The sequence below is a fragment of the Coturnix japonica genome, chromosome 1 (assembly GCF_001577835.2).
Source record: "Coturnix japonica isolate 7356 chromosome 1, Coturnix japonica 2.1, whole genome shotgun sequence".
Lineage (NCBI taxonomy): Eukaryota > Metazoa > Chordata > Aves > Galliformes > Phasianidae > Coturnix > Coturnix japonica.
Genome location: NC_029516.1, coordinates 20,109,201 through 20,135,156, shown reverse-complemented (window position 1 = coordinate 20,135,156; position 25,956 = coordinate 20,109,201). Strand labels below are relative to the sequence as shown.

General features: G+C 39.4%; 1 protein-coding gene across 1 annotated transcript; it reads right to left on the bottom strand.

Annotated features, from left to right (window-relative positions):
- Positions 1 to 2,020: 2,020 nt before the first annotated feature.
- LOC107308927 (hyaluronidase-1-like) lies at positions 2,021 to 17,336 on the bottom strand. The gene is made up of 4 exons (XM_015853163.2): positions 16,770 to 17,336; positions 9,448 to 10,604; positions 3,334 to 3,423; positions 2,021 to 2,566 (listed from the first exon to the last, which is right to left on the bottom strand). Exons 2-4 carry the CDS (start codon positions 10,363 to 10,365, stop codon positions 2,138 to 2,140), a joined length of 1,437 nt encoding a protein of 478 aa, XP_015708649.1. The 5' UTR covers positions 10,366 to 10,604; positions 16,770 to 17,336; the 3' UTR covers positions 2,021 to 2,137.
- Between the last annotated feature and the right edge of the window lie 8,620 nt (positions 17,337 to 25,956).

Genomic DNA, 25,956 nt, shown 5'->3' with positions numbered 1-25,956 from the left:
AATCATAGAACAATCATAGGCAACCCTAACAGGGGATATACAGCTGTGATGCAGCTATTAGAAGCAGCAGAGTTAAACCCCAAACACACACTGACTTTCTGAAGCTACCAAATAGTTCCCCCTTTCCTAATTTGACCTCTAAATGCTCCTTATTGTTGCATGCAGTGGTATGTGAAGAACGTGAAGTGCATCTGCTGAGCGAGAACAAGCTCGTGGTTTTAAGCTCATTAAGCAGTGTGCGGCATTGTTTTTCTCTGATTATTTTTTAAGACGAGATTTTGATCTTTGAGAAGCCGTACAGTTCCCGGGCTGTATCACTCTTCGAAGAGTACAAAACTACATCACTTCCACCTTATTTTTAGAGTAACCTCTGTTTGAAAATACTCCCGCTCTGAGTCTGGCACAGATTGACGGGAAATTGCTTTTCCTGTAACGTAAACACAGGCAGAATTGTGCCTGCCACAGTGAAATGAAACACAGAAATGCTGGGAGAGTTACATTCAGCCAGCAAGACTTTCTCTTCTTAAATACTCAGTGGCAAAATGGGACTTCAGAAAGCATAAATTATTATTATTAAATATTAATATTATTAAACATAACATTCACATTCTCTGATTTTCACTGTTCCAGGTGAGGTTCATGCCCTGACTTTCAGATCTGGTGAGGTACCCACATCTGGGCTGTTCATGGGGATCCAGCTCTTCCGTGAGACCAGAGGGTGCCCCAGCTGCCCAGTGCACCTTCCTTGGGCCACATGCTTCCCCATGTCCCACACAGAGCACCTCAGCTGCTCCAAGAGCTGATCATGTGATGTGGACCTCCATGAGATGGGCTGGGTGAACCACAACTGATACTGCCGCCTTCCTACCAAGGGTAATTATTCATGGTATATTGTCCTAAGTGGCAATACAATGTTTGCAGCATTACTACCACTTCCCTATGGGTTTTGCCCACTTCCTTAGCCTGGGCTCAGTCACAGTGTGAGTCAGATTGAGGAGTTAATCCAGCTTTAAAAACATGCACTGTGGGGACTATCTATATTTATTAATTTTTGAGCTGGGTGGTTTCCCATCCCAGAGCACTGGAGGCACCCAAACAGACGTAAGGGGAGAACACACAATGATACAAACATGAGAGGGAAAGAAAAGGTTGGGAGTGGGAAGAAGATGTCGGTGTAGCCTATATCTGATATTGATGTCAAACTGAGACTGCAGCCCCATTCATCAGCCCATTAGAATAGGGTAAAACAAAATGAATCCTAGCCTTTTCTTTAGTTGCTCAGAACATGCAGCCACATTTTGTAGGATATGCACTGCCCAGGGAGGTGGTGGAGTCGCTGACCATGGGGGTGTTCAAGAAACATTTGAATGTTGTGTTGAGGGATATGATTTAGCTGGGAAGTATTAGTGATGGTTGGACTGGATGATCTTCTAGGTCTTTTCCAACCTTGATAACTCTGTGATTCTGTGATTCTGTGATATCATACCCAACTGAAGTAGCTCTATTTCTTTCTTGTTATATGGCATTCCTAATGGTCATTTAAACTTTGTAAAATTGTGGGTTTTTTTGCATTTCTAGACATGGAAAAGAGATAGTACTCAAAAATGGAAAGCTCTTATGGGTGACCATGTGGGTGACCTAAAGCATATTCATCCAGTTGGCTTAAGGGTTGGGATGGATTTGAATCTGGGAGCTGTGGTGCAGCTCAAGCAAATTGCCATTTGACTTCAGCAAGAGCTGCAGAGGATAGTTTGGGCTCCTTGGTCTACATGAAAACTCTCCCTCATCAACCTATGTTAAAACACCCAGCCCTGGAGCAAAGAGGTTGTGGGTCCTTTTTGAAGCTTCTACATGAATCCTGCTACCATGTTATTCAACTGTTTTACTCAGGTAAAATTTCTACTGTAAAGGCAAAAGGTTTATCTGCTTAAAATGTAAGTAAATAAGCTGATCAAAAAGAAGGGGCTACTAAAAAAATGTTAAATGCCTGGAGCTCTTTCAGAAGGACTGGGACATGAACAAGACTGAATAAATCTATTTAATCAACAACATCTTTCCTCTTTGTAATAAAGATTTGCTAAAAAATGTAAGTCAAAGTGGCGCCATTTCTGATGTCTTTGTACTGCCTCAGAAGAGTTTAATGTGCATTATAAAGGAGAAGAAGCTGCATGGTTCCTAAGAAGAAGACATAAAGTTTCTGTTTTCTTGATCTGCTGAACACAATGTGAACCGAGTGCTCCATTATGCTTTGGTCAGGCAATTCACAAAATATTCCCGTCCATCCTTGATAACACTGGCACATGAACATCTGCCTCATGGCTTCTTTGTTCTCTGGGCTGAGTTCACCAGTCACCTGCAATCGTGGGCCCCTTCCTGAGTGACGGGCTTGAATCTTGAAATCACTGGGTGGCAGATGTAGGTACGCAGAAGAGTCACTGTTTTTGCGGATGCATCTTCCATTTTTCTTACACAGGACTTTGCTACAGAGTTTGGCTGCTGAGGTTACATTAATGACATAATGTCCTAAGGGTCCATCAATGTATCTCTTCACAGTGGAACAGCTCTCCTACAGGAAGTAAAAGACATTACACGTTACTTGGTAGCTAGCATTGGGTCTAAATTTCTTGTGTTTAAGAAGATACTAGAGCAAAACTGTACTCAGCTGAAGTAATGTGTTGAGATAAACATGTTGGATTTGCTTGCCTCCATTGGTAACATCTGGAAGTAACCTTTACCATATCCTCTGTCTGGGAACTTGGTAGCAGCATATGGTGTTAGACTGGGAATGAGTCCTAGCAAACAGAAAGAGAGCTTACATCCTGATGTGAGACTCACTAGTTCATTAAGTAAAGATTTCTGGTAACTGCTGACAAGGACCAGTGTGTGTGACTAATGGGTTTTAAAGCAATTATTGAGCCACTGCTTTGGTCCTGGTTTCTCCAACTCCTCCAGCTTACTGAGAACTACGTCATTCTCAGAAACGAGCACAGAAATTGCAACTAGAAATTCCTATGTGGATCCCTTCTGCTGCTGCTGGAGTCAGTGGTGCTTTGCCAGAGGCTTCAGGAGGAGGAGAGTAGATTATGTGAAAGGGAGGGAATCAGAGCCCAGCCCATGTTCGGAGTCATTGTTACAAGCTAGTACAAATAACTTGCTTGAATCAATGTACTCTCGACAACAGGATTTCTCAAATAACTGAAGTATAGAACTAACAAGAGTTGAAAGTAATCCTGAATCACCATCAATAAAGATAGTCAAGTGCTATGATGGGTGTGGTGGCACAGAAGAGGTACTGAGGTGATTTCTAAATAGTAACAGATCAACAGAGTCTACCTTTGAGCTGGCATATTGCATACTGCCCCAGAGAACAACTCCAGCTGCTCCCAAAGCCGCACTTTCACCAATGGTATTAACCAGATCAATCTGAAAGAAGACCAAAGCAGATATCAGAAAACCAAAGCTATATAACTACAACTAAAAAAAATGCTAAGATATTGGCATCACTTTTTGCCCCCTCAGGGGAGATCTAAGATTGAACATTAGGAAATCTTCTCCAAGATAGTGGTCAGGCTCTGGAATGGGCTGCCCAGGGAATTGGTGAAGTCATCATCCCTGGATGTGTTCAAGAAACGTTTGGATGTTGTACTGAGGGACATGTTTTAGTGGGAAATATTGGTGATATGTGGATGGTTGGACTGGATGATCTTAGAGGTATTTTCCAACCTTATTAATTTATATTCATGTTAGAAAGATATTTGTACCTCCAAAGGCTTATACAGGGTTTTATTCATAGGAGGGAATAAGAAATAATAAAATCATTACAGTTTATTCACAAGGGGTCCTCCAACAAAGCTGGTGGGGTAGGAATTGAAAGCTATGCTTTATCTACCAGTCTTTGAATGATTAGCATAGATACATAGGCACCATAATCAATGTGATTGGATGTCCCCATGGAGCCTTGCTGCATTTCATAGGCTTTAGGCAGGTGTTTAACTTGTGCTGCTTTAGCCATATCAGTGTACTCACAGAACTGCTGTTCATAGCAGCATGAATACCATTATGCTGGGAAACATACCACTGAAACACAAGCCTCCCCCTGTTCTTCATAATGCCAGTCTGGAAAAAAACATATTGTATATACTTAACTGGACTTAACCATGTCCATTATTAGACTTGCACCAATACACAGTCAAACTGTAGTAATTAACAGTAATGCAGCTCTACCAGAACGTAGTCTATGTGCAGAACAGGAGTCACTTTCCAACAGTGTAGCAATGTACCTTTCATGTATTTTAAAATCATTCCCTGAGACTGCGAATAGTATGTCTAGAGAAATGTAATTGAACCTTATAAATTAGGGAATAAGGCTCTTCTTCCATTGCCACATTTCAAGGAATGATCGATCGCATCTGGAACCACTCTTTCTTAATTTGGGAGAAACTGTAGAAAAAAGAAACAGTAAATTCCTTTAAAAAAGTTACAGGTGGTCTTCAATGCAGTCTTTTAATCTCTTCCTGGGAGAAAACGATTTAAGAGACCAGACATATTATCACAGTATGGTGGTGTATTAGAAATGCAAACTCAAAGAATGGAAGAGCTGTGTTATTACTGCAAATTGCTACTAAGCAGTTTGTTTTACTCAGTAAGTGGGCATGCTGATTTACCACTGCATAAGCACGGAGTTCTCATTCCTGAAACTTGTAAGGCTTAAGAGGCATAAAGGAAGGCATAAATAAATGTATTGGAAACAGGAGATTCTGATGAAATGCTGAAGATTATTACAAAGTCAGAGTAAGTGACTGTGACCATTAACTGGAGGTCAGACAGTACAGGGAAACCTGCAAAAGTTTGAAAGAGCAGTTAGCCTGCTGGCTCTTAGTGTAGGGTTCAAAGTGATACAGAGTATAATTAGTCTTGTCAGAGGACCATGATGCTGATGATCATGCAAGCAGTCTTGTAGAGAATATTAGTCTTAAAAGAATATAGTCCAGTGCTAGCTACATAAAAGGAGGGTGGTAAGTGCTGCAGGTGATATTTTTAATTGGCAAACTGCTTTTTTCTTCTTTCTTCTTCTGGTGTTTGTGTGAATTGAAAAAGCAAGATATCAGATGTAAAAACAATATAAAATATAGTCTGACCTCTTGGTAATGAAGATTCATAAGCTGTTCTCATCCAGAAAGCATTTTTGAAGATTATCCAGCACAAAGGCTAGATGTCTGCCAGGTGATGCTTCCGTGATTTAGCACCAGCATGATACAGATCTCATTAACAAATCAATGAAACCATTTAGATCAGTCAAAATAAGTAATCAATAGATAGTTAGCATTGCTGGATGGACTAAGACTTGAGAAAAACCCAAGATAAAGACTTCAAGTAGTACACCCTGGGATTAGGGTGCTTGGCCACAAGTCAGTAAATCCAGTTTTCACTCTCTCATTTTTCACAGCTTTCTTTGTTACTTGTAGAGGGCTTTTCTTAGATTTAGAACCACACAAATATTTCAGCATTTCGTGTATGATTCATATGAATATAGAATACTTAAATCCACAAGCATGAACTCCACTGGCATTGGTAATTTCAAAAATGAAATTCCTGAAGCAACTTAGTCCTTCCACCTGTAGTTCACACCTAGAATCACCACTTTGCCACTGCTGAGAAATTTAGCACTTTTTTCAGATTAAGGTCAAGGTTTGTCATTTGATGGGAAGATACACTTGCCTAGGGATGCTTGAAGGGCAGACACAGAACCTGCATAGCTATTAGATGCTGGAGATAACTCCTGGGGGGAAAAAAAGAAAAATAAAATCTCCACACCACTTGGGATTTTATTTAAACAAATATTTCCTTATATTTCCTTCATCTTCTTGTGTTCTTTAAAACAATGGTGAAGTGGTAAAAGTCCTCCCCTGGAGGAGAGAGAATTAGGAAGATGTAAACTAAACTTTTCTGTCCTCTTCATGCTTAAAAATCCCCGGCTCTGTGGGGATTATCTTCAGCAGGGAGTTACAGACAGAAGGAAGTATTTCTTTTTCTGCTGCCATTCTATTTTGCACCAATTAAATAAAGGCTCAAAGGAGAACAAGAGAGACAAGTGTGAACCTGCCTATAGCTTATGATTAATTCAGAGTAATAATTACATAGCTTGCCCACAAGGAAGGAAATGAAATTTCTGACTGTCATTTCTGGGCATAGCCATCATGGGCATCACTGAAAGACTGATTCATATGGAGAAACTCAAAAGCCTTTAGCACAGAATGGCTCTTCTTTGAATAATCCATGAACACAAGGTGATATTATCTATTTCCCTTTCTCTCCTTTAAGCTTGTTCTTTTTGGTCTCTCTTGGTGTTTGACATAGACTGAGAGGGTTGTGGATCCAGTCTAGCAAGCAGGGAAGAGACCTGAACTGAAAGTTCCCGCCTCACAAATAGGTAGATACTCCGACCCCTGGTCAGCTACAGCACCACCACCCTATGATGCCACAGAGCTGGTCAGAAAATAAAACTTTCATTTTCCACTTGGATATTTTGGAGAAAAAATAGAATCATAACTTACTCTCATAAGAGTGGCAAATTGGAAGTATGATAAGGAGATTCCTCCATGAAGCACTGTGCAAGAGGCTCCAGAAGCACAGTTCCTATCAAGGCTTTTCTGAATTTTGATCAGACAAGTCACTGCCCTGCACACTAAAAAAGAAGGAGATGAGCTGTTCCACTTTGGAGTCTGCAAAGAAGCAGGATGGTTTTCTTAGCTACATGCTGAGAAAAGGAAAATAAGTGTATCTGTGGTCTTTCTTCATAATTGTGAATTGTCCCAGTTTCAGACATGCTTTTTCTCTATTCAAGAATGGCAATGCAAGCCTGGAGTGGTTGTGGGCAATGGTGTCTGCACACTGACATTCATCTTTGAATCAGAGACTTATTAAGACTACCTGTGCATGGATGAGAGAAGTTGTCCATTTTTCATAATATTTTTGGTAGTCATCCTCCTTTATTCATGACTTTAGTCTTCCTGTCAGAAAGCACAGATGCCACTGTGTAACTCCTCTCTCCTACACACCTAGTAGTGAATTGTCAAGGGGAATAGTTTCTAGATGTCTTGCAAACAGCAATTTGCTTGTATGCATTTCTAACAGATACAGAAACTTTTCATAAAGACTGGATCTTGAATCACAATTTATACACTGCTTTGATGAAGAAAAGCAGGATGAATTTCTCAGCTATCTTATGTGTAGCTCAGCTGACTTCTGTGTACAGTGAGGCGGAAAGGTACAGCAGGCATAGCTACAGCAGCAGTTTGAGACCTGTGCCTTTTGTCTTTCAGCTGGTCTGCTAGACCTGTGCCTCTCCCCTAGTGGCTCTGACTCACAACTGTAGTTTTTGCTTTCTTCCACTGTGATGTTAGCTGAATTTACCATATTGTGTACAGAAAGCCTTACATGCCAGGCTTGAATGTGTCACCAGTTCTTTCTATTGAACTACAGTGTCACAACTCTTGCTTGGCTTGATGGGACAGGATGGTGGTTGTCACGGCCCAGACTTGTCAGAGCTCAGGTGTCTGTAAACCTGCTGCCCCATGTTTCTACTATATGACATTAGTTCCATTTGTAGTTATATTCTCACCCACCATTGCTGGAACTCAGGAATTGTGAAGTCTGTGAACTTGTGAACTTCACTTAGGGACATGTCATGGGTCAAATGACAAGCTCCAACCTAACCTAAAATATGAACACAAATAAACATACTCAAAGTGCCTTAGTGGCTTCAGTGCCAAGGAAAGCAAGTTTATTTTCTCAGTCATTCTTAAGTTTTCTTAAGTGCAACCCTGCACAGGTTCCAGGCAGTCCCCAGATGTTCTTTGCAGTGTGTACTCTTTGGGGATACAACAAGCCCTGTCCCCTGCCTGCAGAGCTGGTTGCCATCCCTTCTAGTAGGTAGGGAATAGAGCACAACCCTTTTTTCCTGTCTGTGTATGGATCATCACCTGCTGCTGATTTGTAAAATGATCTTCCAGGCATCCAGCAGGAAATGTCCACATGCAATTGAAAAAATGAGTTAGAGGGTATAACTTAGTAGGAATATTGCAGTATCACTGCATTGTTCAGAAAAGTGTAAGGTAAAACAATAGCTTTATAGCACCACAGATTTTGAACTCATGTATAACTGCTAACAGCATGCTAGCTTTTATAGCTTTCCTGGCATTTTTATATCTGTCAAAAGGCTGGTTTGTATTATAAAAATGTATTATTACGGTCTGCATTTGCAGAATGCTCATCTATTTCATGGCCTGTTTTGAGTTCTTCGGTGAAGGCATTTAGGGTGAAAGCCTTCCTGCGCTGACCCCAGTGGCTCGTTGCCTTCAGTGCAATTTGGCTTCACCTGCTTGTACACGATTTCTGATACAGCTAGAACCTGCATCTTCCACATCACACAGAAAACAGTTGCTAAAAACAGGGCAGACCAAATTTGCAATTGCTCCCATGAATCATTTTCTTCCTAGGAGCACTTTGAAACACCTCTCAGGCTGCTGGGGCTCTTCCATCTCCCCAGTGCCAGGCTAAAATCACCTGCATCTCATAGCCTGCTGGGCTGACTGCTGCTTTTTTAAATTGCCCCTTCTTGTGGTGGCATCTATATACTTACTGCCCTTTGTCATTGGTTGAAGGAACATTGTTTGACTCAAAAACTCCATTTCTTTATTGGAAAGACATTAAACATTAAGTGTTTGATCATGAAGACCTGTGAACTTGTTGTACCTCTGAAAAGTACATGCTTATCAGACAGGAGTTAAGAACTCCATGCCAGACCAGTATATTTGACTACTTTATTTCTATACTGAATGAATTTCCACTTGGATAAGGAAACAAAAAAAGCCCCGAGGTTCCTTTCTCATGAAAGTCTGTCTTTCCATTATACAAATTAGTCTTAAACTTCACAAAAATTATCAAGTTAATTTTACAAGCTGTCCTGAAGAATTAAAATATCAAGATGAATTATTTCCTTAAGGAAATGATTTTTATTGTACTTTCATTCTAAATTACCCTCATTGAAAATATACAATGTTATCCTACAGAAACAGACCAAAACACTGCAGGATTAGCTACTGAAAGGTACAGTGCTTTATACTGTGAGTATAGCAGTAGCCCACTCTGGGTAGAGGAGTAGCTGAAGAACACTAGAATGGCTTGGATTGGAAGGGACCTTAAAGATCATCTAGTTCCAACCCCCTGCTGTGGACAGGGCTGCCCTCCATCAGCTCAGGCTGCCCAAGGCCTCATTCAATATGGCCTCCAGGGATGGGACATCCACAGCTTCTCTGGCACAGTTCCTGTGCCTCATTACTTTCTGAGTTAAAAATTGAAAAATATGCATAAATACTTTTATGTAAGTGCTTTTTTTTAAGAGATTGTTTCTAATCTCTACATTTCTAAAGAATTCTGTGTGCTTACCTCTGTTAAAACATGAAAAGTGTAGGCATAAAATGGTCTGGAGTAAACAAATACAGGCAAAACATAGTCTTTTCTAGCAATTGAGGCAACACGTATTGCCTCTTTAACCCGATAGTGAACAAATTTCTGTGCATTTGGACTTGACTTCAGTATGTAATCCAGATATATTGAGGGGTAGAGAGCAGTACTTTCCTTCCACAGCCAAAGAAGGAGATCATTGCGAGAAGATTCGATGGCTGGGCATTTTCCTGTGTACGTTTGCCAGTGCTCTTTGTAATCATAATTGTAGCAGTCTGGGTAAAGATAGTAACCCCACAAACCATTTGGCCTCATGTGTTCAGCCAGAAGGATAGTGTTGTTCATAAAACTCTTGCCAGCATTTTCAAATTCCTCTTTAGCTACTTTCCTGATTTTATCCTCTGACCACTGTGGATGCCGTTGCCTAACCATCTCAAGAGATTTATTTCGATAAATGCTTTTATTGCCCCAGTTCCTATCCCACTGGGGCCTCCAGTTTTCCCAGTCAATGACTGCAAGTCCATGAAATTTCTTCATGGGTATGCAATAGTCAATATCAGATTTTGCTTTATTAAGGTGCCTGATAAGACTTTCATTTTGAGGCACTCCTCCATTCACAGGGTCACCATCATCTGAGTAGTAGGGATAATATCCCAAATGAGTGTGATAGAAGATTGTCACATTGGATCCACTCAGAGTCTCGTTGGTGTTTGATGCGATGTCAAAGATGCTGAGATCCAGGTCCACTTTGTACCTCAGCCGGCATTGCTCAGTAGGCGCATTCCAAACCACGACAAAGGGCTTGTGTAGAAGCAGGGGTGCCTGTGCCTGCTTTGGAAGCTGTGCATCTCCCATCATAAACAACACTGTGACTGCCAGCCACCTGATCCAAAGATCCATGGTGTGCTGTTCACTGGGAAATTGCTGTGGTGTGTCCTTGAATACAAAAATTAGAGGTGACACTTCACAATGTCTGATAGGTAGGATGACAATGAGATATCTTTAGGCTCAAAAAGAAAGCCACAAAAACTGATCTTGGAAAAAATAAGTCTAATTTCAAATGTTCAGAAAGACTTTTTATAGCCTTCGCCTTCTGGAAATGCGGTCTGATGTTCAGTTTATTCTGCTTTCCTCTTCACCTGGAATTATCACACACTTGATTCAGACCTTATCACTTATAGCACTTATTTTCTCCTTCATGTCTACAACAAATGAGTTAATAACAGAATAACCTTAAAAACAAAACAACAACAAAAAAAAAAAAGCAGTATAGAAAAGGTCATGCTGCTCATTTTAAATGTTACTCTGACTTGATTAGAACTTCATTACAATGGGCTGAGGACATCTCTATTTTCTGTATATGCTAATGGTCACATTAAGAATAATTTAAACAAAAACTGGACGTCTGTGTCAAAAGGATTAATTGGAAGAACTCAGAAATTGCAATTTTCAGCACATTTGGCAAACAAAAGTTTTGTTACCCATCCCTGAGTTAACTTTCATTTTCTAAATGAGAGGTTGCAAGAAAGATAATCAGTTTGTACTCTGGAAGGGTGATACTGTTAATGGCTTAATGATTATTAGTTATTATACTAGAAGGAAATTAAATATCAAATGTGAAAGAAATGATCATATCAAGCAAATCTGAACTATCCAGAAAGCATGACATTTTTTAGATAAAAAGGGAACTAATCTGAAGATAGGGGGGCATATTACTGTTATTTTTCTCCTTTCTAGGTCTGCTGTTTCCCCTGGCTTGTAGGTACACTGGCTTAGTGACTAAGTTCACTGGGGCTGCTGTTGGCTGCATCACCCACATCTATGCTTGACATTCCATGGCACAGATATTCACCTGCTGGCTGCTCCAGAACCTGTTTCCATTCTTGGCTCTTTCTCAAGAGGCACGGCTCTGCACTTCGCAGGGTTTGTGATCCAATGCCTTTGCTGGGAAGTACAGTACCTATTGTTTGTACTACTCTCCAAACTCTTCACGGAGGGTTCATAGAATCAGAAAATCATAGAATGACTAAGTTTGGAGGGGATTTTAAAGATCATCAAGTTCCAACCCGCCTGCCCTTGGCAGGGTTGCCAACTACTAGATCAGGCTGCCCAGGATCCCATCTAACATGGCCTCAAATGCCTCCAGAGGTGGGGCATCCTCTCTGATCAACTTGTTCCATCACCTCAACACCCCCTGAATAAAAAATTTCTTCCTAACATCTAAATCTGCACTCTTGTACTTTAAATCCATTCCCTCTTGTCCGATAGGGACAAGACCATGAAAATATCGGTTCCCCCTCCTGCTTGTAAGCTCCCTTCAAGTACTGGAAGGCTGCACTGAGTTCTTCCTGGAGCCACTCTAAGTGTCAGGTGTTGTAGTACTCTTTAGATATCAGCTTTTCATCTGCAGTGGGACACCAAAGCAAAAGAGAGGCTTCAAGTACTATCCAAGTACACCTGCAGACTTATTAATGACAGAACTTTTTCCACTGTTTGAAAGATTGCTGGCTTTCAAAGGTGATGTAATACAGGATCAGTCTCCCTGCCATTTCTCCTTCCTTCCCTGGTTCTTCTGCTCTTTGTGTCTGATACTTCTTTTTTCTGTCATCTGCCACTGCTCTCCTGATATTCTCTTCCTTTCTCTTCGGTCTCTACTTTGTTCTTTTATCTTCTACAGGACAATCTTTCTCTCCTCTGTCCCTAACCTTGAGCTTTTTCATCCTTATTCCCTGAGAAGGATTGAGTCATTCTGTCCATTGATCAAGAGCATATTCCTAAGAGGTGAAAGAAGGCAATTTACACTATGTGATAGCTTGAAGTAGTGCACAAAAAGCAGCACTGTAAAAAGCCATAGTGTTGGAGTTCCCAGGATCAAACTCTCATTAGCGAGCTAGAGATTTATTCTCTCTTTATTTCCTCATTTGGAAATCAACTCTTCTCCTTGAAGAAGCTCTTCTGTTTGCACTCTTTTGATGCAGCAAACTGACACAGTACACTTAGGTGCCTTTTCAATACTGGGACTGTCCATAATATAAGCAATATTTTTCTTGAGAAGCGATACTTCACATGAAGTAGGAAGAGCAACATGAGTGAATTTCTGTGGAAGAAAAGGTACAGGAAAAAGTCCCAGATGCTTTATCCCACAATCCTAGTGCCTACATTATTTGATCTTGAGTTATTATGTATGCATAACTGGGTATTTCTGTCATGCATTAATGACTAGCACATTAATGTTTTTGTCTAGATATGCCACTCATAGGCATTAAATATTGTGGATAATAAGCCTGGTAGAAAGGCCAGGAAATGTTTAATATTGCAAGATAAATTCAAGTTAATTTTTAGTTCTATGCTACTTTGTGTCATTGTCCTTGACATGGCTTTAAATCACAGAACCACAGAATCCTGGAACCTGGAAGGATCTTTGAAGTGCAAACTGGTGCAAACTTCCCCTGCTAGATCAGGGTCCTTAAGAGCAGGTTGCCCAGGACCATATGACTACAGATAACAGAACAAATAGTTCTCAAGGGTTTGTTGACTGCGTTGACCAAATCTTCAGTGAAGCTGTGGAGGAGCCTGGACATGTTGCTCAAATGCAGGTATGCAGGTGTCTGCAGCTGCAACCTGAATCCCTAAATATGTTAGGGAGGGTGAATCTGTGTTATCCTACTGAAGCTTTTTAGAAGTCAGGAATCTGTTTGAGAACTGTTTGAGAATTCAGGCTCCTTGAGTGAATAACGAACACCTGCCATGATTACTATGAATTCTTTATTTAGAGCTCTGTGGAATTAGTCACTCAATTTGCTATCTCTGTTAGCCTAGAAAGAGAGTTGATAACTGCCAAGATAATATGCCCGCCTTTTAGATGGCTAAAACTGGAAAGCATCTCACTTTTCCTGCTACTCTTTATTACACACAGGAGACAACCCTGTGTACAAAATTCCATAAAGGGGAGATAATTCCTAAAAAATAAAGATCCAGTGAAAAAATTCCAATCCAGTTGCATTAATCTGCAATTAATTCAAATATTATTGACACAAGAGAATTTAAATACAGATATATAGAGATATATATATATTTCTTTTTTGCTTCAAAAATTCGTTTGAAACCAAGGAAGCGATTTTCAAGGGAACATATAAGCCTTAAATTCTGAAAAAGAACGGGGAAATAAATTATCTCTTGTTTCAAAGAAAAGAACCTCAAAACAAGAACAAAACATCTTTTTATTGCAATTTCCCTTGCTGTTTTTTGGATGATGACCTTTTTATTCTCAAGCAAGGCCAGTAATTGGACTGCTTTAGTCCCTAATTATTTAATGAGTGCAGACACTAACGATTCTTTCCTGAAGCTCGTTACCAACCTTGATTCAAATCCTCCCATTTTTCTGATTCAGTGACATACTCTTATGGTTAATTTAATTTCCTAAAAATGCACACGGCTTTCTCAGGCACTGTAATATTTTCAAAGCAGAATCTGTTCCCAACTTTTCTGCTCTATATTCTAAAAACAAAAATGAATTCCTCACAAATGAAAGAATAGAGAGTCTGACTAGAAATCCATTGAAGCTGATTAAAATTTTTATTGCACACCCCCTTAAAAAGAAACAACAACAACAACAACAAAATTGCTTTTTCCAAGCATATTCGCTTAATATAGCCCAACTTTTATCATCACCATGATTATTGGCTAGAATTGCAGTACATTTCCACTTTCACATATATGACTGCTGCTGAACCAAATATCTTGTAAACAGTGGTTTATTTGTCGGTGGCAGATGGAAAACTCCAGAAGACATTCTTTCATGCATATCACAGTTTTACAGCCAGTCAGATTCAGACCAAAGATCTGCTTAGGCATTTCCTGTTTAGCTTTATTGTTTCAGTTATTTGCCGGTCGTGTCATGCCTTCAGCTGAGAGAAAAGATTGTACAGAAGCGTGGGACTGAAAGCTAAAATAATTGGCATTGAAAAGATTTTCTTCCCCTGGAAGCCACTGTCCTTTTTGAAAAATCATAGAATTGTAGAATCCTAGAATCATAGAATTCTAGAATCACAGAATGGCCCAAGTTGGAAGGGACCTCAATGATTTCTGATCACATTTTTGGAGGCAGTATCTTTTTTTTTTTTAACCACATGGACTCCAAATTGTGTTAACTTCCTCCTGAACAGGAAACCAACCCACATATGGATGCTCACAAAAAACTTTTAAGTGATTTAGTAGCAAATCATTTGATGAAGGGAAAATAATATACGGATCATGGTTGCTGGCCCTGTGTTTTTTAAAAACTCCCTGTCATCTTAAGTCAACACTAATTATGGATGATAGCTTGAATATCAGGTAGAGAGAAATTAATGTCGTTCCGATCCATCCATGCTGTAGAGGGATATTAAATATATATGCACTAAAGCAATTTTTCACTTGCTTAAAGACTGAGTAAAGAAAAGAGTATATTTTAGGTGAATGACACTAAATGAAATCTAGAGTATTGTATTATTTTACATATCTAATACATGAAGTTAGCTATTATTTAATGTATGAAGCACTGATCAAGTCATTGTTCTAAAAAAAAAACTTAATGTATTGTCTTTTTTAATTTCTGTCAGCTCCTCTTGTGTTACAAACTGGACACAACCATATCTTAGAAGCATAGAATTCTCAGTATTTAAAATTGGCAAGTTGTAAATGTTACATCAAAAGCCTACATTTTCATAAGCCACCTAAGGATATTTTTCTTCTTCTCCACTGAAATATCTTGCAAAGGATAAAGGGGAAAAAAGAAATTGTACTTTTTTTGCCTTACTGATAAGCTGTATTGATTGTAGGAGCTGTTAAAGTTTTAATTCCCTGAATAATTAAGACTAATGTCCTCAGCATTGCTCAGTAGACTGTTCTGCTGGTTGTGGACCTTGATGGGTGAAAACAAAAGTGCCTGGCAACTGTATTTTGAATGAAAGTTTTGAGTGGTTTATAGATTTTCCTTTTAATTTATTGCTGAGTACTTTAACTGGAGATCATGAGCGTTAATTGGCACTAACAGAATACACTCTACCTTCTGGAACGGAATGTTAGTAGCTTAAAAGAATTTATGAATATACGTTAAATAATAGATGAGTTTACATTGTTGTGAAGCATTTAAAATAGTTTCACTTCTTTCTCACCATCTGCCTAATTCAAGCATTCACTTTTGGAAGGGTTTATTGTTTTAAGAGTCACCGATAAAACAGAAAATTAAGTCAAATTGATAACATGGGGAATTCCTACAATAAGGCTTTGGCTTAATCCCGAGAAAATGCTGTAAGCTAAATTAACTTTTGCTCTATCAGAGATAAATTCTGCTCTCAGATGGTGTAATTCAAGAAAATTCAATTGAAAATAATTGAGGGGTATAAATCTGGAAATGCTCCAGTTGAATTAATGGAGTTTTAAGCGTTTATAATCTTGTGAGTGGAAAAACGTGTTCTTCAATCATATAGAAATCCCTAATATGTTGGCAAATGCTTAAAATATTTGTATATTCCACTATAAATCTCTGCTTGCAATAAGTAACTCCTATTCTTTGGACAACACAAAATGAAATATAACACTATGCCAAACAGAAATTCAGGGTAATTTGAAAATATATGTAAAGTATTTGAGGTGGCATTAAATTCAGACTTTGTTTGCATGACAGTACTCAGCTTGTCTGAGTAAAAATATCTCTCTGCTAATACCAAGTATTTCTTAACACAAACTACTAATGGACAGAAGTCACTGTCATGCAACTAATAGCATCCTTTTGGGGACTACTTCTTTTGCTATTAGTTTAAAATATAGTGTTGTGATGGAATGCCTTAGTGGAAATCTGTGAGTTATCTTGAAACAATTACACTGGATATCTTGTTTCTAATGAAAAAGGCATATTTTTATTTTTTTCACATGGAATAAAATACATGGCCAACATACAATTAGCTGCCTTCTTGATTTGTTGTGTTGTATGCGTAACCTAGTGCACCACTTTACATATTAAAATAGTTACTCATGTGCTAAAATACCTTTAAAGTCAAAGCATTTCTCCTGCTTTTCAGGTGTGAATTTTATTCACAGACAGCTTTTCAACATCAGTTTTCTCATCTAAAATAGCTGTCATACGCTACAGAGTGCAAATCATCAAGTAGCTATTTAACAAGTGAAAACAAAAACAAAACGTAGCTCAGAAGTGACATGCTACAGAAGATAACCCAGAAAGCCCACAGAACTGGTAGACTATAAGCAGAAGAGAAAACTTTGTCTTTACAGAGTATTAATTGAGTAAATAACATGGCACTTACCTCTGTGAAACCAGCGAACAGCAGTAAACTTTGGCGGAACAAATTACAACAGCTGATGTGTTTGCCTGGGGAATTTGCTCTTCCTAATGAGTGGGTTTTTAACTAATGAGAAACTGAGAGGATCTGAAGATATGTGTAGATTTTTACTTGAACACTTACCATGTCATTGTAAAGTAAGTAAATAAGTGCATGAAAAAAGTTGGCCATAATACTTGTAAGCAGCCTGGCTCTTGTCATAGTGATTTTGTGTGACCAACTTTTATGGCCCGATAAGGGAATGACCCGATTAATGTTTGCAAAGAATGAATTTTTTGAGAGCCGCACGCTCACTAGTGACAAGTACTGACAGCAGTGACCATGGGATAGGGAAAAACAAGGCTGCCTGCAAAACGGAGCCAACAAAACAGTTCAGGAAGAGACATTTTTATAGAGACTGTTTGGGTATCAACCTCCACAGAGTGTTCAGTCTTCACCATTCTGTGAACAGGACATTTACAAACAAAGAGCACTGGTGTGAGAGCCAGTCAGCACAGGGCAGAATACAGCAGCACCCCACAGCACCTAAGTGTGTTCCTCAGAGATGCTTTGCAGTGGATCAGCCACACAATGGCTCATCGATGAACCAGTTAAAAAGCTACCAGATGTATACAGCTGCACAGAAGGAGTCCCTACATACAGTGTGATTCTCAAAGTTATTAGGGTATTTTAACAGCATGGAGAGGGAGCTCAGAGCTTCACATCCCCACACAGGAACTGTGAAGTGTAAGAGAAGGAAATTCCACATTTCCTAATCTTGTCAAGCATGACTGTGATGCCATTTGAGTATTAAATGCAAAATAAATACAGGAAACAAGTACAAAGAACTATTGGAACAACTACAGATGTTGTTGTTGTTGCTATACTTGGTCCTGATTTTGCACAACTAGTTGTATTAAATAGGAAACCAGTATCTCCCTAAGCCCTGGAAATAATAAAGGCAAGCTTCCCACATACCCATGTCTCATCACTGACTGTGACACCAGTTTAAAGTAGATCAAGTCATTTTCAGAGTCTTGCTGCATGACCACTGTTGCTCCCTTGTATTTACTCAGCAGGCTGTTTCCATCAATGGGTAGGTATGTGATGACCACTGAGATCTGAGCCCCTCTTGTGTGTCTGGCTGATATTTTCTTTGAGGAAGAACAGATAATTACACTGACAGAAAGACAGACAGGCAGACAGATGATGCAAATGATTCACTTTGTTCAATCAGTTCAAACATATCATGTGAAGAATAACTTTCCAATTAAATATTATTACATATGTTACGCCAGAGTATAATATATACGTGCTGTGCACATGTACTTGATCTATGTATATAAAATCATGGAATCATAGAATCATTTGAGTTGGAAGGGACCCTTAAAGGTCATTTATTCCAACTCCCCTGCAATGAACAGGGAGACCACAGTTAGATCTGGTCTGCCCAGAGTCTGGTCCAGTCTTTACTTCAGTGTCTCCAGGGATGGAGCTTCCACCACCTCTGTGGGAAACCTGTTCCAGTGCCTCACAACCCTCACTGTAAAAAACAACTCCTCTATATCCAATCTAAATCTCCTCTATTTTAGTTTGAATCCATTTCCTGTTGTCCTATCAAATGATAAATACATTAAATCTTTGGTATAGATGAAAAATAGACGTGAACACGCTTAAAATAGAGTGGCAGTGTGGAAAAAAAACCAAACAGATTAATAACTAAAAACTCATTTCTTTGATAATTACAGTGGGGAAAAAACAACAATATAAATGGTTGGCAGCCTACCAAAGTACCCCCCACTGCAGGGGTTTCCTCAGAAGTGCACACAAAAGTGAATCCTGAAGGATAAACAGGAGACAGCATAGGAAGATCAACTACAGCATAGGAAGTTCCGCACAAATGTGCGCAAGAACTTCTTTACAATGAGGGTGACGGAGCACTGGAACAGGCTGCCCAGGGAGGTGGTGGAGTCTCCTTCTCTGGAGATATTCAAGACCCGCCTGGATGCCTACCTGTGTGACGTGGTGTAGGGAGCCTGCTTTGGCAAGGGGGTTGGACTCGATGATCTCTAGAGGTCCCTTCCAACCCCTACAATTCTGTGATTCTGTGATTCTGCAACAGAGAGAACACAAAAACTTCCTTGAGGCATCATTATTCATATGGGTAGTGCTCTGAACTGCTGGAATAAGTCCCTCTAACCACTGTGGGGAAAAGGCTGGCAAAGAGCTAGAAGTGTGTGTGCAGAGCAATGAAACAATCACAGATATCCTAGAATAATGGAAGTAAATTTAGTAATAAGTAGTTTCTGATTTACAGTACTACTTGATAGCAATATTGATACTTAATAAAAATCACTAACACATCCCACAGAGGTTACAGTATTTTACTTTTCCTTCTACCTTCACTTATGTGGGCACTAACAAACTAACCCTAACAAACTTCCTTTGCTGCTGTTATTTTTACTTGATACTAAAGTTACCTTTGATATTTGAGGAATGGAGATCGTGAGAGAGCTGTAAAAGTCTCTGTGAGTCAGTAGTTATTGATTCCTGTAATCTGACAAAGGGAGATGTGAGTGTATACACATATATAGATCTAATTCTGGCAGAGAATGATGCTAGGGTTTGCAGCCTAGCTCCTGGCAGCCTTCGTCTTCACTATACAAAGCCTTTACTAAGTCTGAAAGCCTGGATTAGCATGAGACACTTCTTTGGGCAGTGCTTTACTCTTGAAGTTTCTTCCCAAATACAGGTCCTGGGAGTCACAGTGGGATCCGCCACAAGCTTTGCTTGTTGCTGGTGGCAGATGGACTTCAGCCCCTGCTGTGCTGTGAAAGAGACAGAATGTGTTCCCTGGGACAGAAGGAAGGATGGTCTGATCAGGAGGCAGGAAACTGTAGGGACAGACTGCTGGGGGAGTAATTCAGAGAAACTGCTTTTTTGCTTTTATTTGAATTACAAATGAAACCAAGACCTTTAATAGATGGAATGTGAAGAAGAATTCTGTGCTTTATGAAGAGGTATTTGTTTAGAGCTTAGCTGCTCCCAGGCTATTATTATAAGTCTAAAAATAAAGACATTCTTATTTTAAATATATTATATATATCCTACGCATCCTATAAATATAATCCAGCTTCATATGAATCAAGAAACGCCTTGGGAAATCACAGTATGAATGTACATTATCACTTGAATAAAACATCGTCTACTATTAAATACAAGACTTGGATTGTTGCTTTTTATTTTTTCAAATAACTGGCAGAATAATTAGAAATGTATGCTTCCTAATTATGTAGTTACTGATTTTAGTGTTTAAAGACTGCAAGAAAAAATATGAAGTCCTGCTGTACATTGTAAACTAGGTTCTATTCCATGTCACAAATGCATTATAAACAGTAAATACTTCTAAAACACTCACAGCCTATATTAAACAATTGGAATAATGGAGTGATTCTATGACTAACATGCATTTAATATCAAAGCTTATTTGAAGAGTTTCCAACAATTCAACATGAACTTATGCCTACATCTAGAGGGAAAAGGTTGAGAATGGAATTTGGAATGATCAGATTTAGATTGAGTTTAGATACTGATTTTTCAGATAAATTTTGCCAAGTTCCTTAGATCTGTATGTGTAGATTTCATCCTGAGCTGAATTTCACTAAGGCTATTCTATTTAAAGCTAATATTGCATAAGAGTGTGGTTGTATTTCCACATCACATCATTCCCCAAAGATGCAACAGGCACCTACTGGCTTTGCCAGAAGCTGTTACATTGATTGACCTCACAGGACTAAGGGCTCAAATCTGCAAACTTACTTAAGTGCATAATTCCTGTTTATTACTGATTTCAGTGCATCAGGCATCTAAGTATCTTTTGGCATTTGGGCATTGAACCAGCTTTGTTACTTTTGCAATTACAATTATTAGATATTGATCTGCCTTTCAATCCAATGTATTATTTTATAAATTCATACCTTCAAGCATTAGAGGTTAAAGGATTAGGTCTCTCTTTTGCATTACTGTACACATTTCATCATAAGTACTGGGCATTTGATTTCATTGCTAGATAAACTAAAGATAAAGCACGAGATAACCATGAGACAGAATAAACTGTCTCACTCAGGACAAGTTTGCATTAGGATGCCTGTTATGGAATCATAGAATCATATAATTATTTGGATTGGAAGGGACCTTTAAGATCACCTACTCCCAACACCTGCTATAGGCAGGGACACCTCCTTCTAGACCAGGTTGCTCACAGCCCCATCCAGCCGGGACTTGAATGCCTCCAGGGAGGTGGAATCCACAACCTCAATGGGCAACCTGTTCCAGTTTCTCACCACTCCCACAATTTCTTCCTAATATCTAGTCTACCCTCTTCCAGTTTAAAGCCGTTTCCTGTCCTCCTGCTGCTATCTCCCTTTATAAAAGTCCCTCCCCAGCTTTCCTGTAGGCAACTTCAGGCACTGGAAGGCCACTAAAAAGTCTCCTCGGAGCCTTTTCTTATCCAGGCTAAAGAGCATCAACTCTCTCAGCCTATCAGAGGTGCTCCCTTCTGTTTTTGTCAATACTCATCCTTGATTTGTTTCTGGGGAGCACCAGCCTGTTATAGATTTTCAGGGAAAATATGAAAGCTTTGGCTCTTCCTGTACTGGCTGCTAACATCACACTAACATCTCACCTGGAGGATACCAGACCATCTGCTGTTGTATTGCACTATGCATACCAAGTAAATACCATACCAATGAGGTAGCAGAGATCTTGCTCTGCTGATGATCACATTTACAATATGGAGATGGGAAATAAATATATGTTTAAAGCTCAAAACCTGCAAACATTTGTAAGCTTATCATACACAGAGCACAGTTTTGGAGTGAGGAGTTCTTCCGTAGCCACTCTTACAAAGGCAGGCCTGCAGCTCCCCAGCTCTCAGTATATCTGCCAGAGAGAGACAAATCAGGCTGGCTCACTGAGTACAATTCTCTGAAGAGTCTCCAGGTCTGAGATGCTTTGCTCAAATACCTTTTTCTACTTTTCCTGTGATACTGTAATTATTGCAGCACTCCTTCAGAAAAAATATGTGGTGCCTTCACCATTTCTCTGAACTTAGATGAGTTTTTGTTGGCATACCAGAGGAGGCTGGTAAGCTCATCACATGGGGAGAAAATAACTAACAGATCTCACTCCTAGCTGAACAGGGCAATGAAGTTATATCTAAAGTGTAAGGAGGAAGAAATGGAATTTATTGTTCAGCTTCATGCAGGGAGGGTGCTGACTCACAGGCCTGGATGGCGATGGTACTTTCAAACAACAGCAGGAGATAAATGAATAAAGAGAAAATAATGTCAGTGTATGTTTACTGAAGAGAAAGCTTAAGAACTGCCATGACTTCCCACATACTTCTGCAAAGCAGCTCTCTTCTGTTTCCAATCTACAGCCAGAAAGAAGATGCAGGGTCCTGAGGATAAACTGTATCTCCATGATTTCTGTAAGTATTCTATCACCACCCAACAGCAAGGACTGTAGAAAATTCATGAGATCAAGTTGTTTCTACCTGATGAAAAGGAAGATTTTTCACTTCCACAATAAAAAATCATTTTCTGGATGCTAAATGAAAACTAGGCAACACTTGAGAAAACACTTTTTGTGAGAAATAAATCTTAGCTTATCTCAAAGCTATCTTGCCATATGTAAAGGTCACAGTCAGAAACCTACTGTTCACAAAACCTCTGTCATATGTTACACTTATGATCTAAAGTTAGTGCGGTAAAACTGACCTTGGGTAAGAGAGGAGGGTATCTGTAAGCTACTGATAAAACCAAGAGATTTCCTTTTGTTTTGTTCTGTTTTGTTTTGTTTCCAACATTTTTCATCCCTCTTCCTCATTAACACTCAGATTCACAAAGTTTTGCCCAGAAGTGGTTGACATAACCAGCAGAACAGAGCCAATTCAAACCCAGAAGTCATCATCACTGCACAGCTTCATGATGCACACAGCAGACTCTAAAACGCAGAGCAAACACTGAAATAGAGCAAACCAGCATCATTTGGAGCTCACAGTCCCTTAAGGTGTTGAGCTGCAGGGTATGTGATGCTCAGCTGCCCTGGGAGCTGCCATCAGTGGTGGTGGTGCAACCATCTCACACTTCTGACACAGGCCATTCCTAATAACAATCTTTCTAAGTACAAACTTCCCCTCCACGTTCTTTCCCCTCCACACTACTTTTTCTCAATCATTTCTGTCTTCTGGCTGTGAAAGAACCCATCCCAGCGAGGCAGATTGCCTTCACCCTGCCAAACTTGGTTTAACTCAGCAAGCTGAAAACTGGTCCTGCACAGTCACATCTAGTTCTAAAAAAATGTTTTCCATGAATTGTAGAGAGGAAAATAAGAGCAAAAAGGCAAATGTTTTTCCTGGCCTGAAGAGCGTAACCAGGATCATGTGCTCCAAAAGCTACCCAGATACAGAAGCTATATTTTCCTGCTTTTGCTATTCCTTCCTCCTTCCCCTTCCTACAGGAGTGCTTTGTTTTTCTTTATAAGGAAATATGATTCAGTTTTAACTCTGAAACACAAAAGCCACTGAAATCTGTTCACGGAAGAGTTATTATGACTTTAAAGACTACGAAATGAGAGCATTTTATCCTCTAAAATGTATACAGTTGTATGAAGGGGAAATGATTAAGAAATGTGATGCACTGAGGTTGCTAATAAAATAACCCAAATAATATTATCTTCTTTGAAAATATTGCCCTTCATTTTTAAGATTTTGTCTCCCTTATCTCCACTCTTCTTCCTTTCTTTTGGCACTTAATAAGAATGAAATGTAACTTTCCTTCTTATACAGCCAGTAAAAACCAAGGGCCTTGCAACACAACTTCACATCCAGATTTTTGTGCCAATCAAGGAATCATTTTCCACAAGACTTTATGTCTGATGTCTAAGCTAATTTTCAACCACAGGCAGCACAGGCACATGGGCAACTCTCAAAAGAAACTGGATTACTCAGGCATCTGAGAAACACACAGTGTGACCTGGGCTGGGTGACATAGTTGGGCCTGCAGTTAACCTGAAAAAACAGGTAGGGTGCTGTCATAAGTCCATGAGTCACACAAAATCTCATACTTATGCAATGTGAAGTAAGCCATGACACCCAGGACGGTAACATGTTTCATCTGTTTTATCTGGAATTAGAGGTTACCATATAGATGACAGTGTCACTGGGGCCAGAAGACACCAGGATGTAGAGAGGGGGAATTATCCTGAGACAATGACTGGCTCCATGGCTTGAAGGTGTGTACGTGTTCTGTTGTCAGCTGCTTATACTGAGGTTTCTACAGTTAAGAAGAATTAATTGGGCAATAAAAAGACTGAAACCACATTAGTCATTTGCACTGCTGTCCTAAGCATGTGAATGGAAGCAGCTTTGGACTGTATTCTCAAATAAAACTCTTGAAACCATATGAGAGATGCAGAAGCTCCTGTAGATGTGTTTTGCCTTTCAGCAAGTCATCTGAATAAAAGGCTGATTTTCATTCCTCTTGGTTTAAATACCATTGAGGACTGACACCATAAAACACAACAACTGTCCTCTATGCTTACTGAAAAACACTTCCATTGTGCATTGTCACTGGAGTGATGCACATAGTCTGGTCTGCCCAATGTTTTCTCACCATTAGACACAATTTTAGAGGTATTTAAACCTCAGATAAACACAGGGATCCTCTCTACATTGTTTCATTCCCCTGTACTTCTCTAGATGCCCCATAGAGAAAGCAGTTCCTAAACAAGCAGAGCTGGGTGGCAGCTACTGCAGCGTGTATGGGAGGGTGACCAGAAGGACTGGGGGGATACCCAAAGGGGATCTGAGTGAGGAGACACAGAGCTGCAGAGATTTGAACTTTAAGATATTTTTATGCATCATTTTTTGCATAAAACCGTACATTGTTTTCTTAATCTTATAGGTTTTCAATTTCCATCAGGTGACAATAATATTAAGCAACAGTTAAAAAAAGATATCCCAAAAGATATTCTAACTGATTGTGAGTGTTCTACTTTTTTACTCTTTTTATGTATTTAATTTTAAGAAGTGTTCTGTTTTTGTGGGTTTTTTTTTCTTTCCTAATTGCCAAATTGACAAATGAGACAGCAACCTAAAGTAAAGCTGGTAGCTTTCCACCCAATTAATCATCCCCAGGAATGAACACTCTCAGATGCGTTGTCAGTCACATACTGGCAACCTCATTCTTTTCACATTGCACTCTCAGTTGAATCTGCACAGGTTGCCCATCTTTGGTATATTTCCTTAGATATAATGCTTTAAAATTTGACAAACGTTTATTTTTATGATGCACAGAAAGAAAAAAACCCCCCCTCAGAGTGAGCTGCATGACTCTGAAGAACTAGCAGGGACAATATGCTCTAGAATGTTATTTCTGTCACTCAGATTGGCAAACACATAGCTGAACAGGACATAACTTGCACAGAGGGCCAGCATAAGGACCATATGTCATTGAAATCCCAATGAAATCCTGTTTTAAAGGCATTGGTAGAACTATTGCACTCCATTACACTTTTCATGGGGATTAATTTCTTAAATGTAATTTTTTAATGTCGTTTTCAAGGGAAAATTGAGTTTTAAATTGAGCAAGTGGCACCATCTTGTGGGTAGAAATGAAAATGTTTTTCTCTGATAAATGTACAGAGCTTTTTCACTTTCCTCTAACTTATTTTTCTTTTTTATTCCCATAACTCTGCAGAGAAGCCGCTTCAGACCAGAAAATAACCATTTTGGATACTCGACTGTAGAGCAGAGCTCTTCTCATTTACACAACAAGCACACAGCATTTTGATAACTTACCATGCTGCACAGATTTCTGAGACATCAGGTAATATCTATGAATGGCTTTTGAAAATCCATGTTTAGGTTGGCCCCAAACCCTCCAGAAATAAAATTTATAAAATCCTTTACAAACAAACAAACAAACAAAAAAACAAAAAACAAAACAAAAAAAAAAACCTGAAGTGCAGCTATCAAGAAAATAATGGCTATGTTTGCTGTGGCAATGACTTGGTCCCCAAGGTAACTCAAATTTATTCAAGTCCATATACACAGAGCATTTCAGTTGGCTTAACAGTGGAGTGGAGTGCCTTCTGTGGTCTTCTGAGG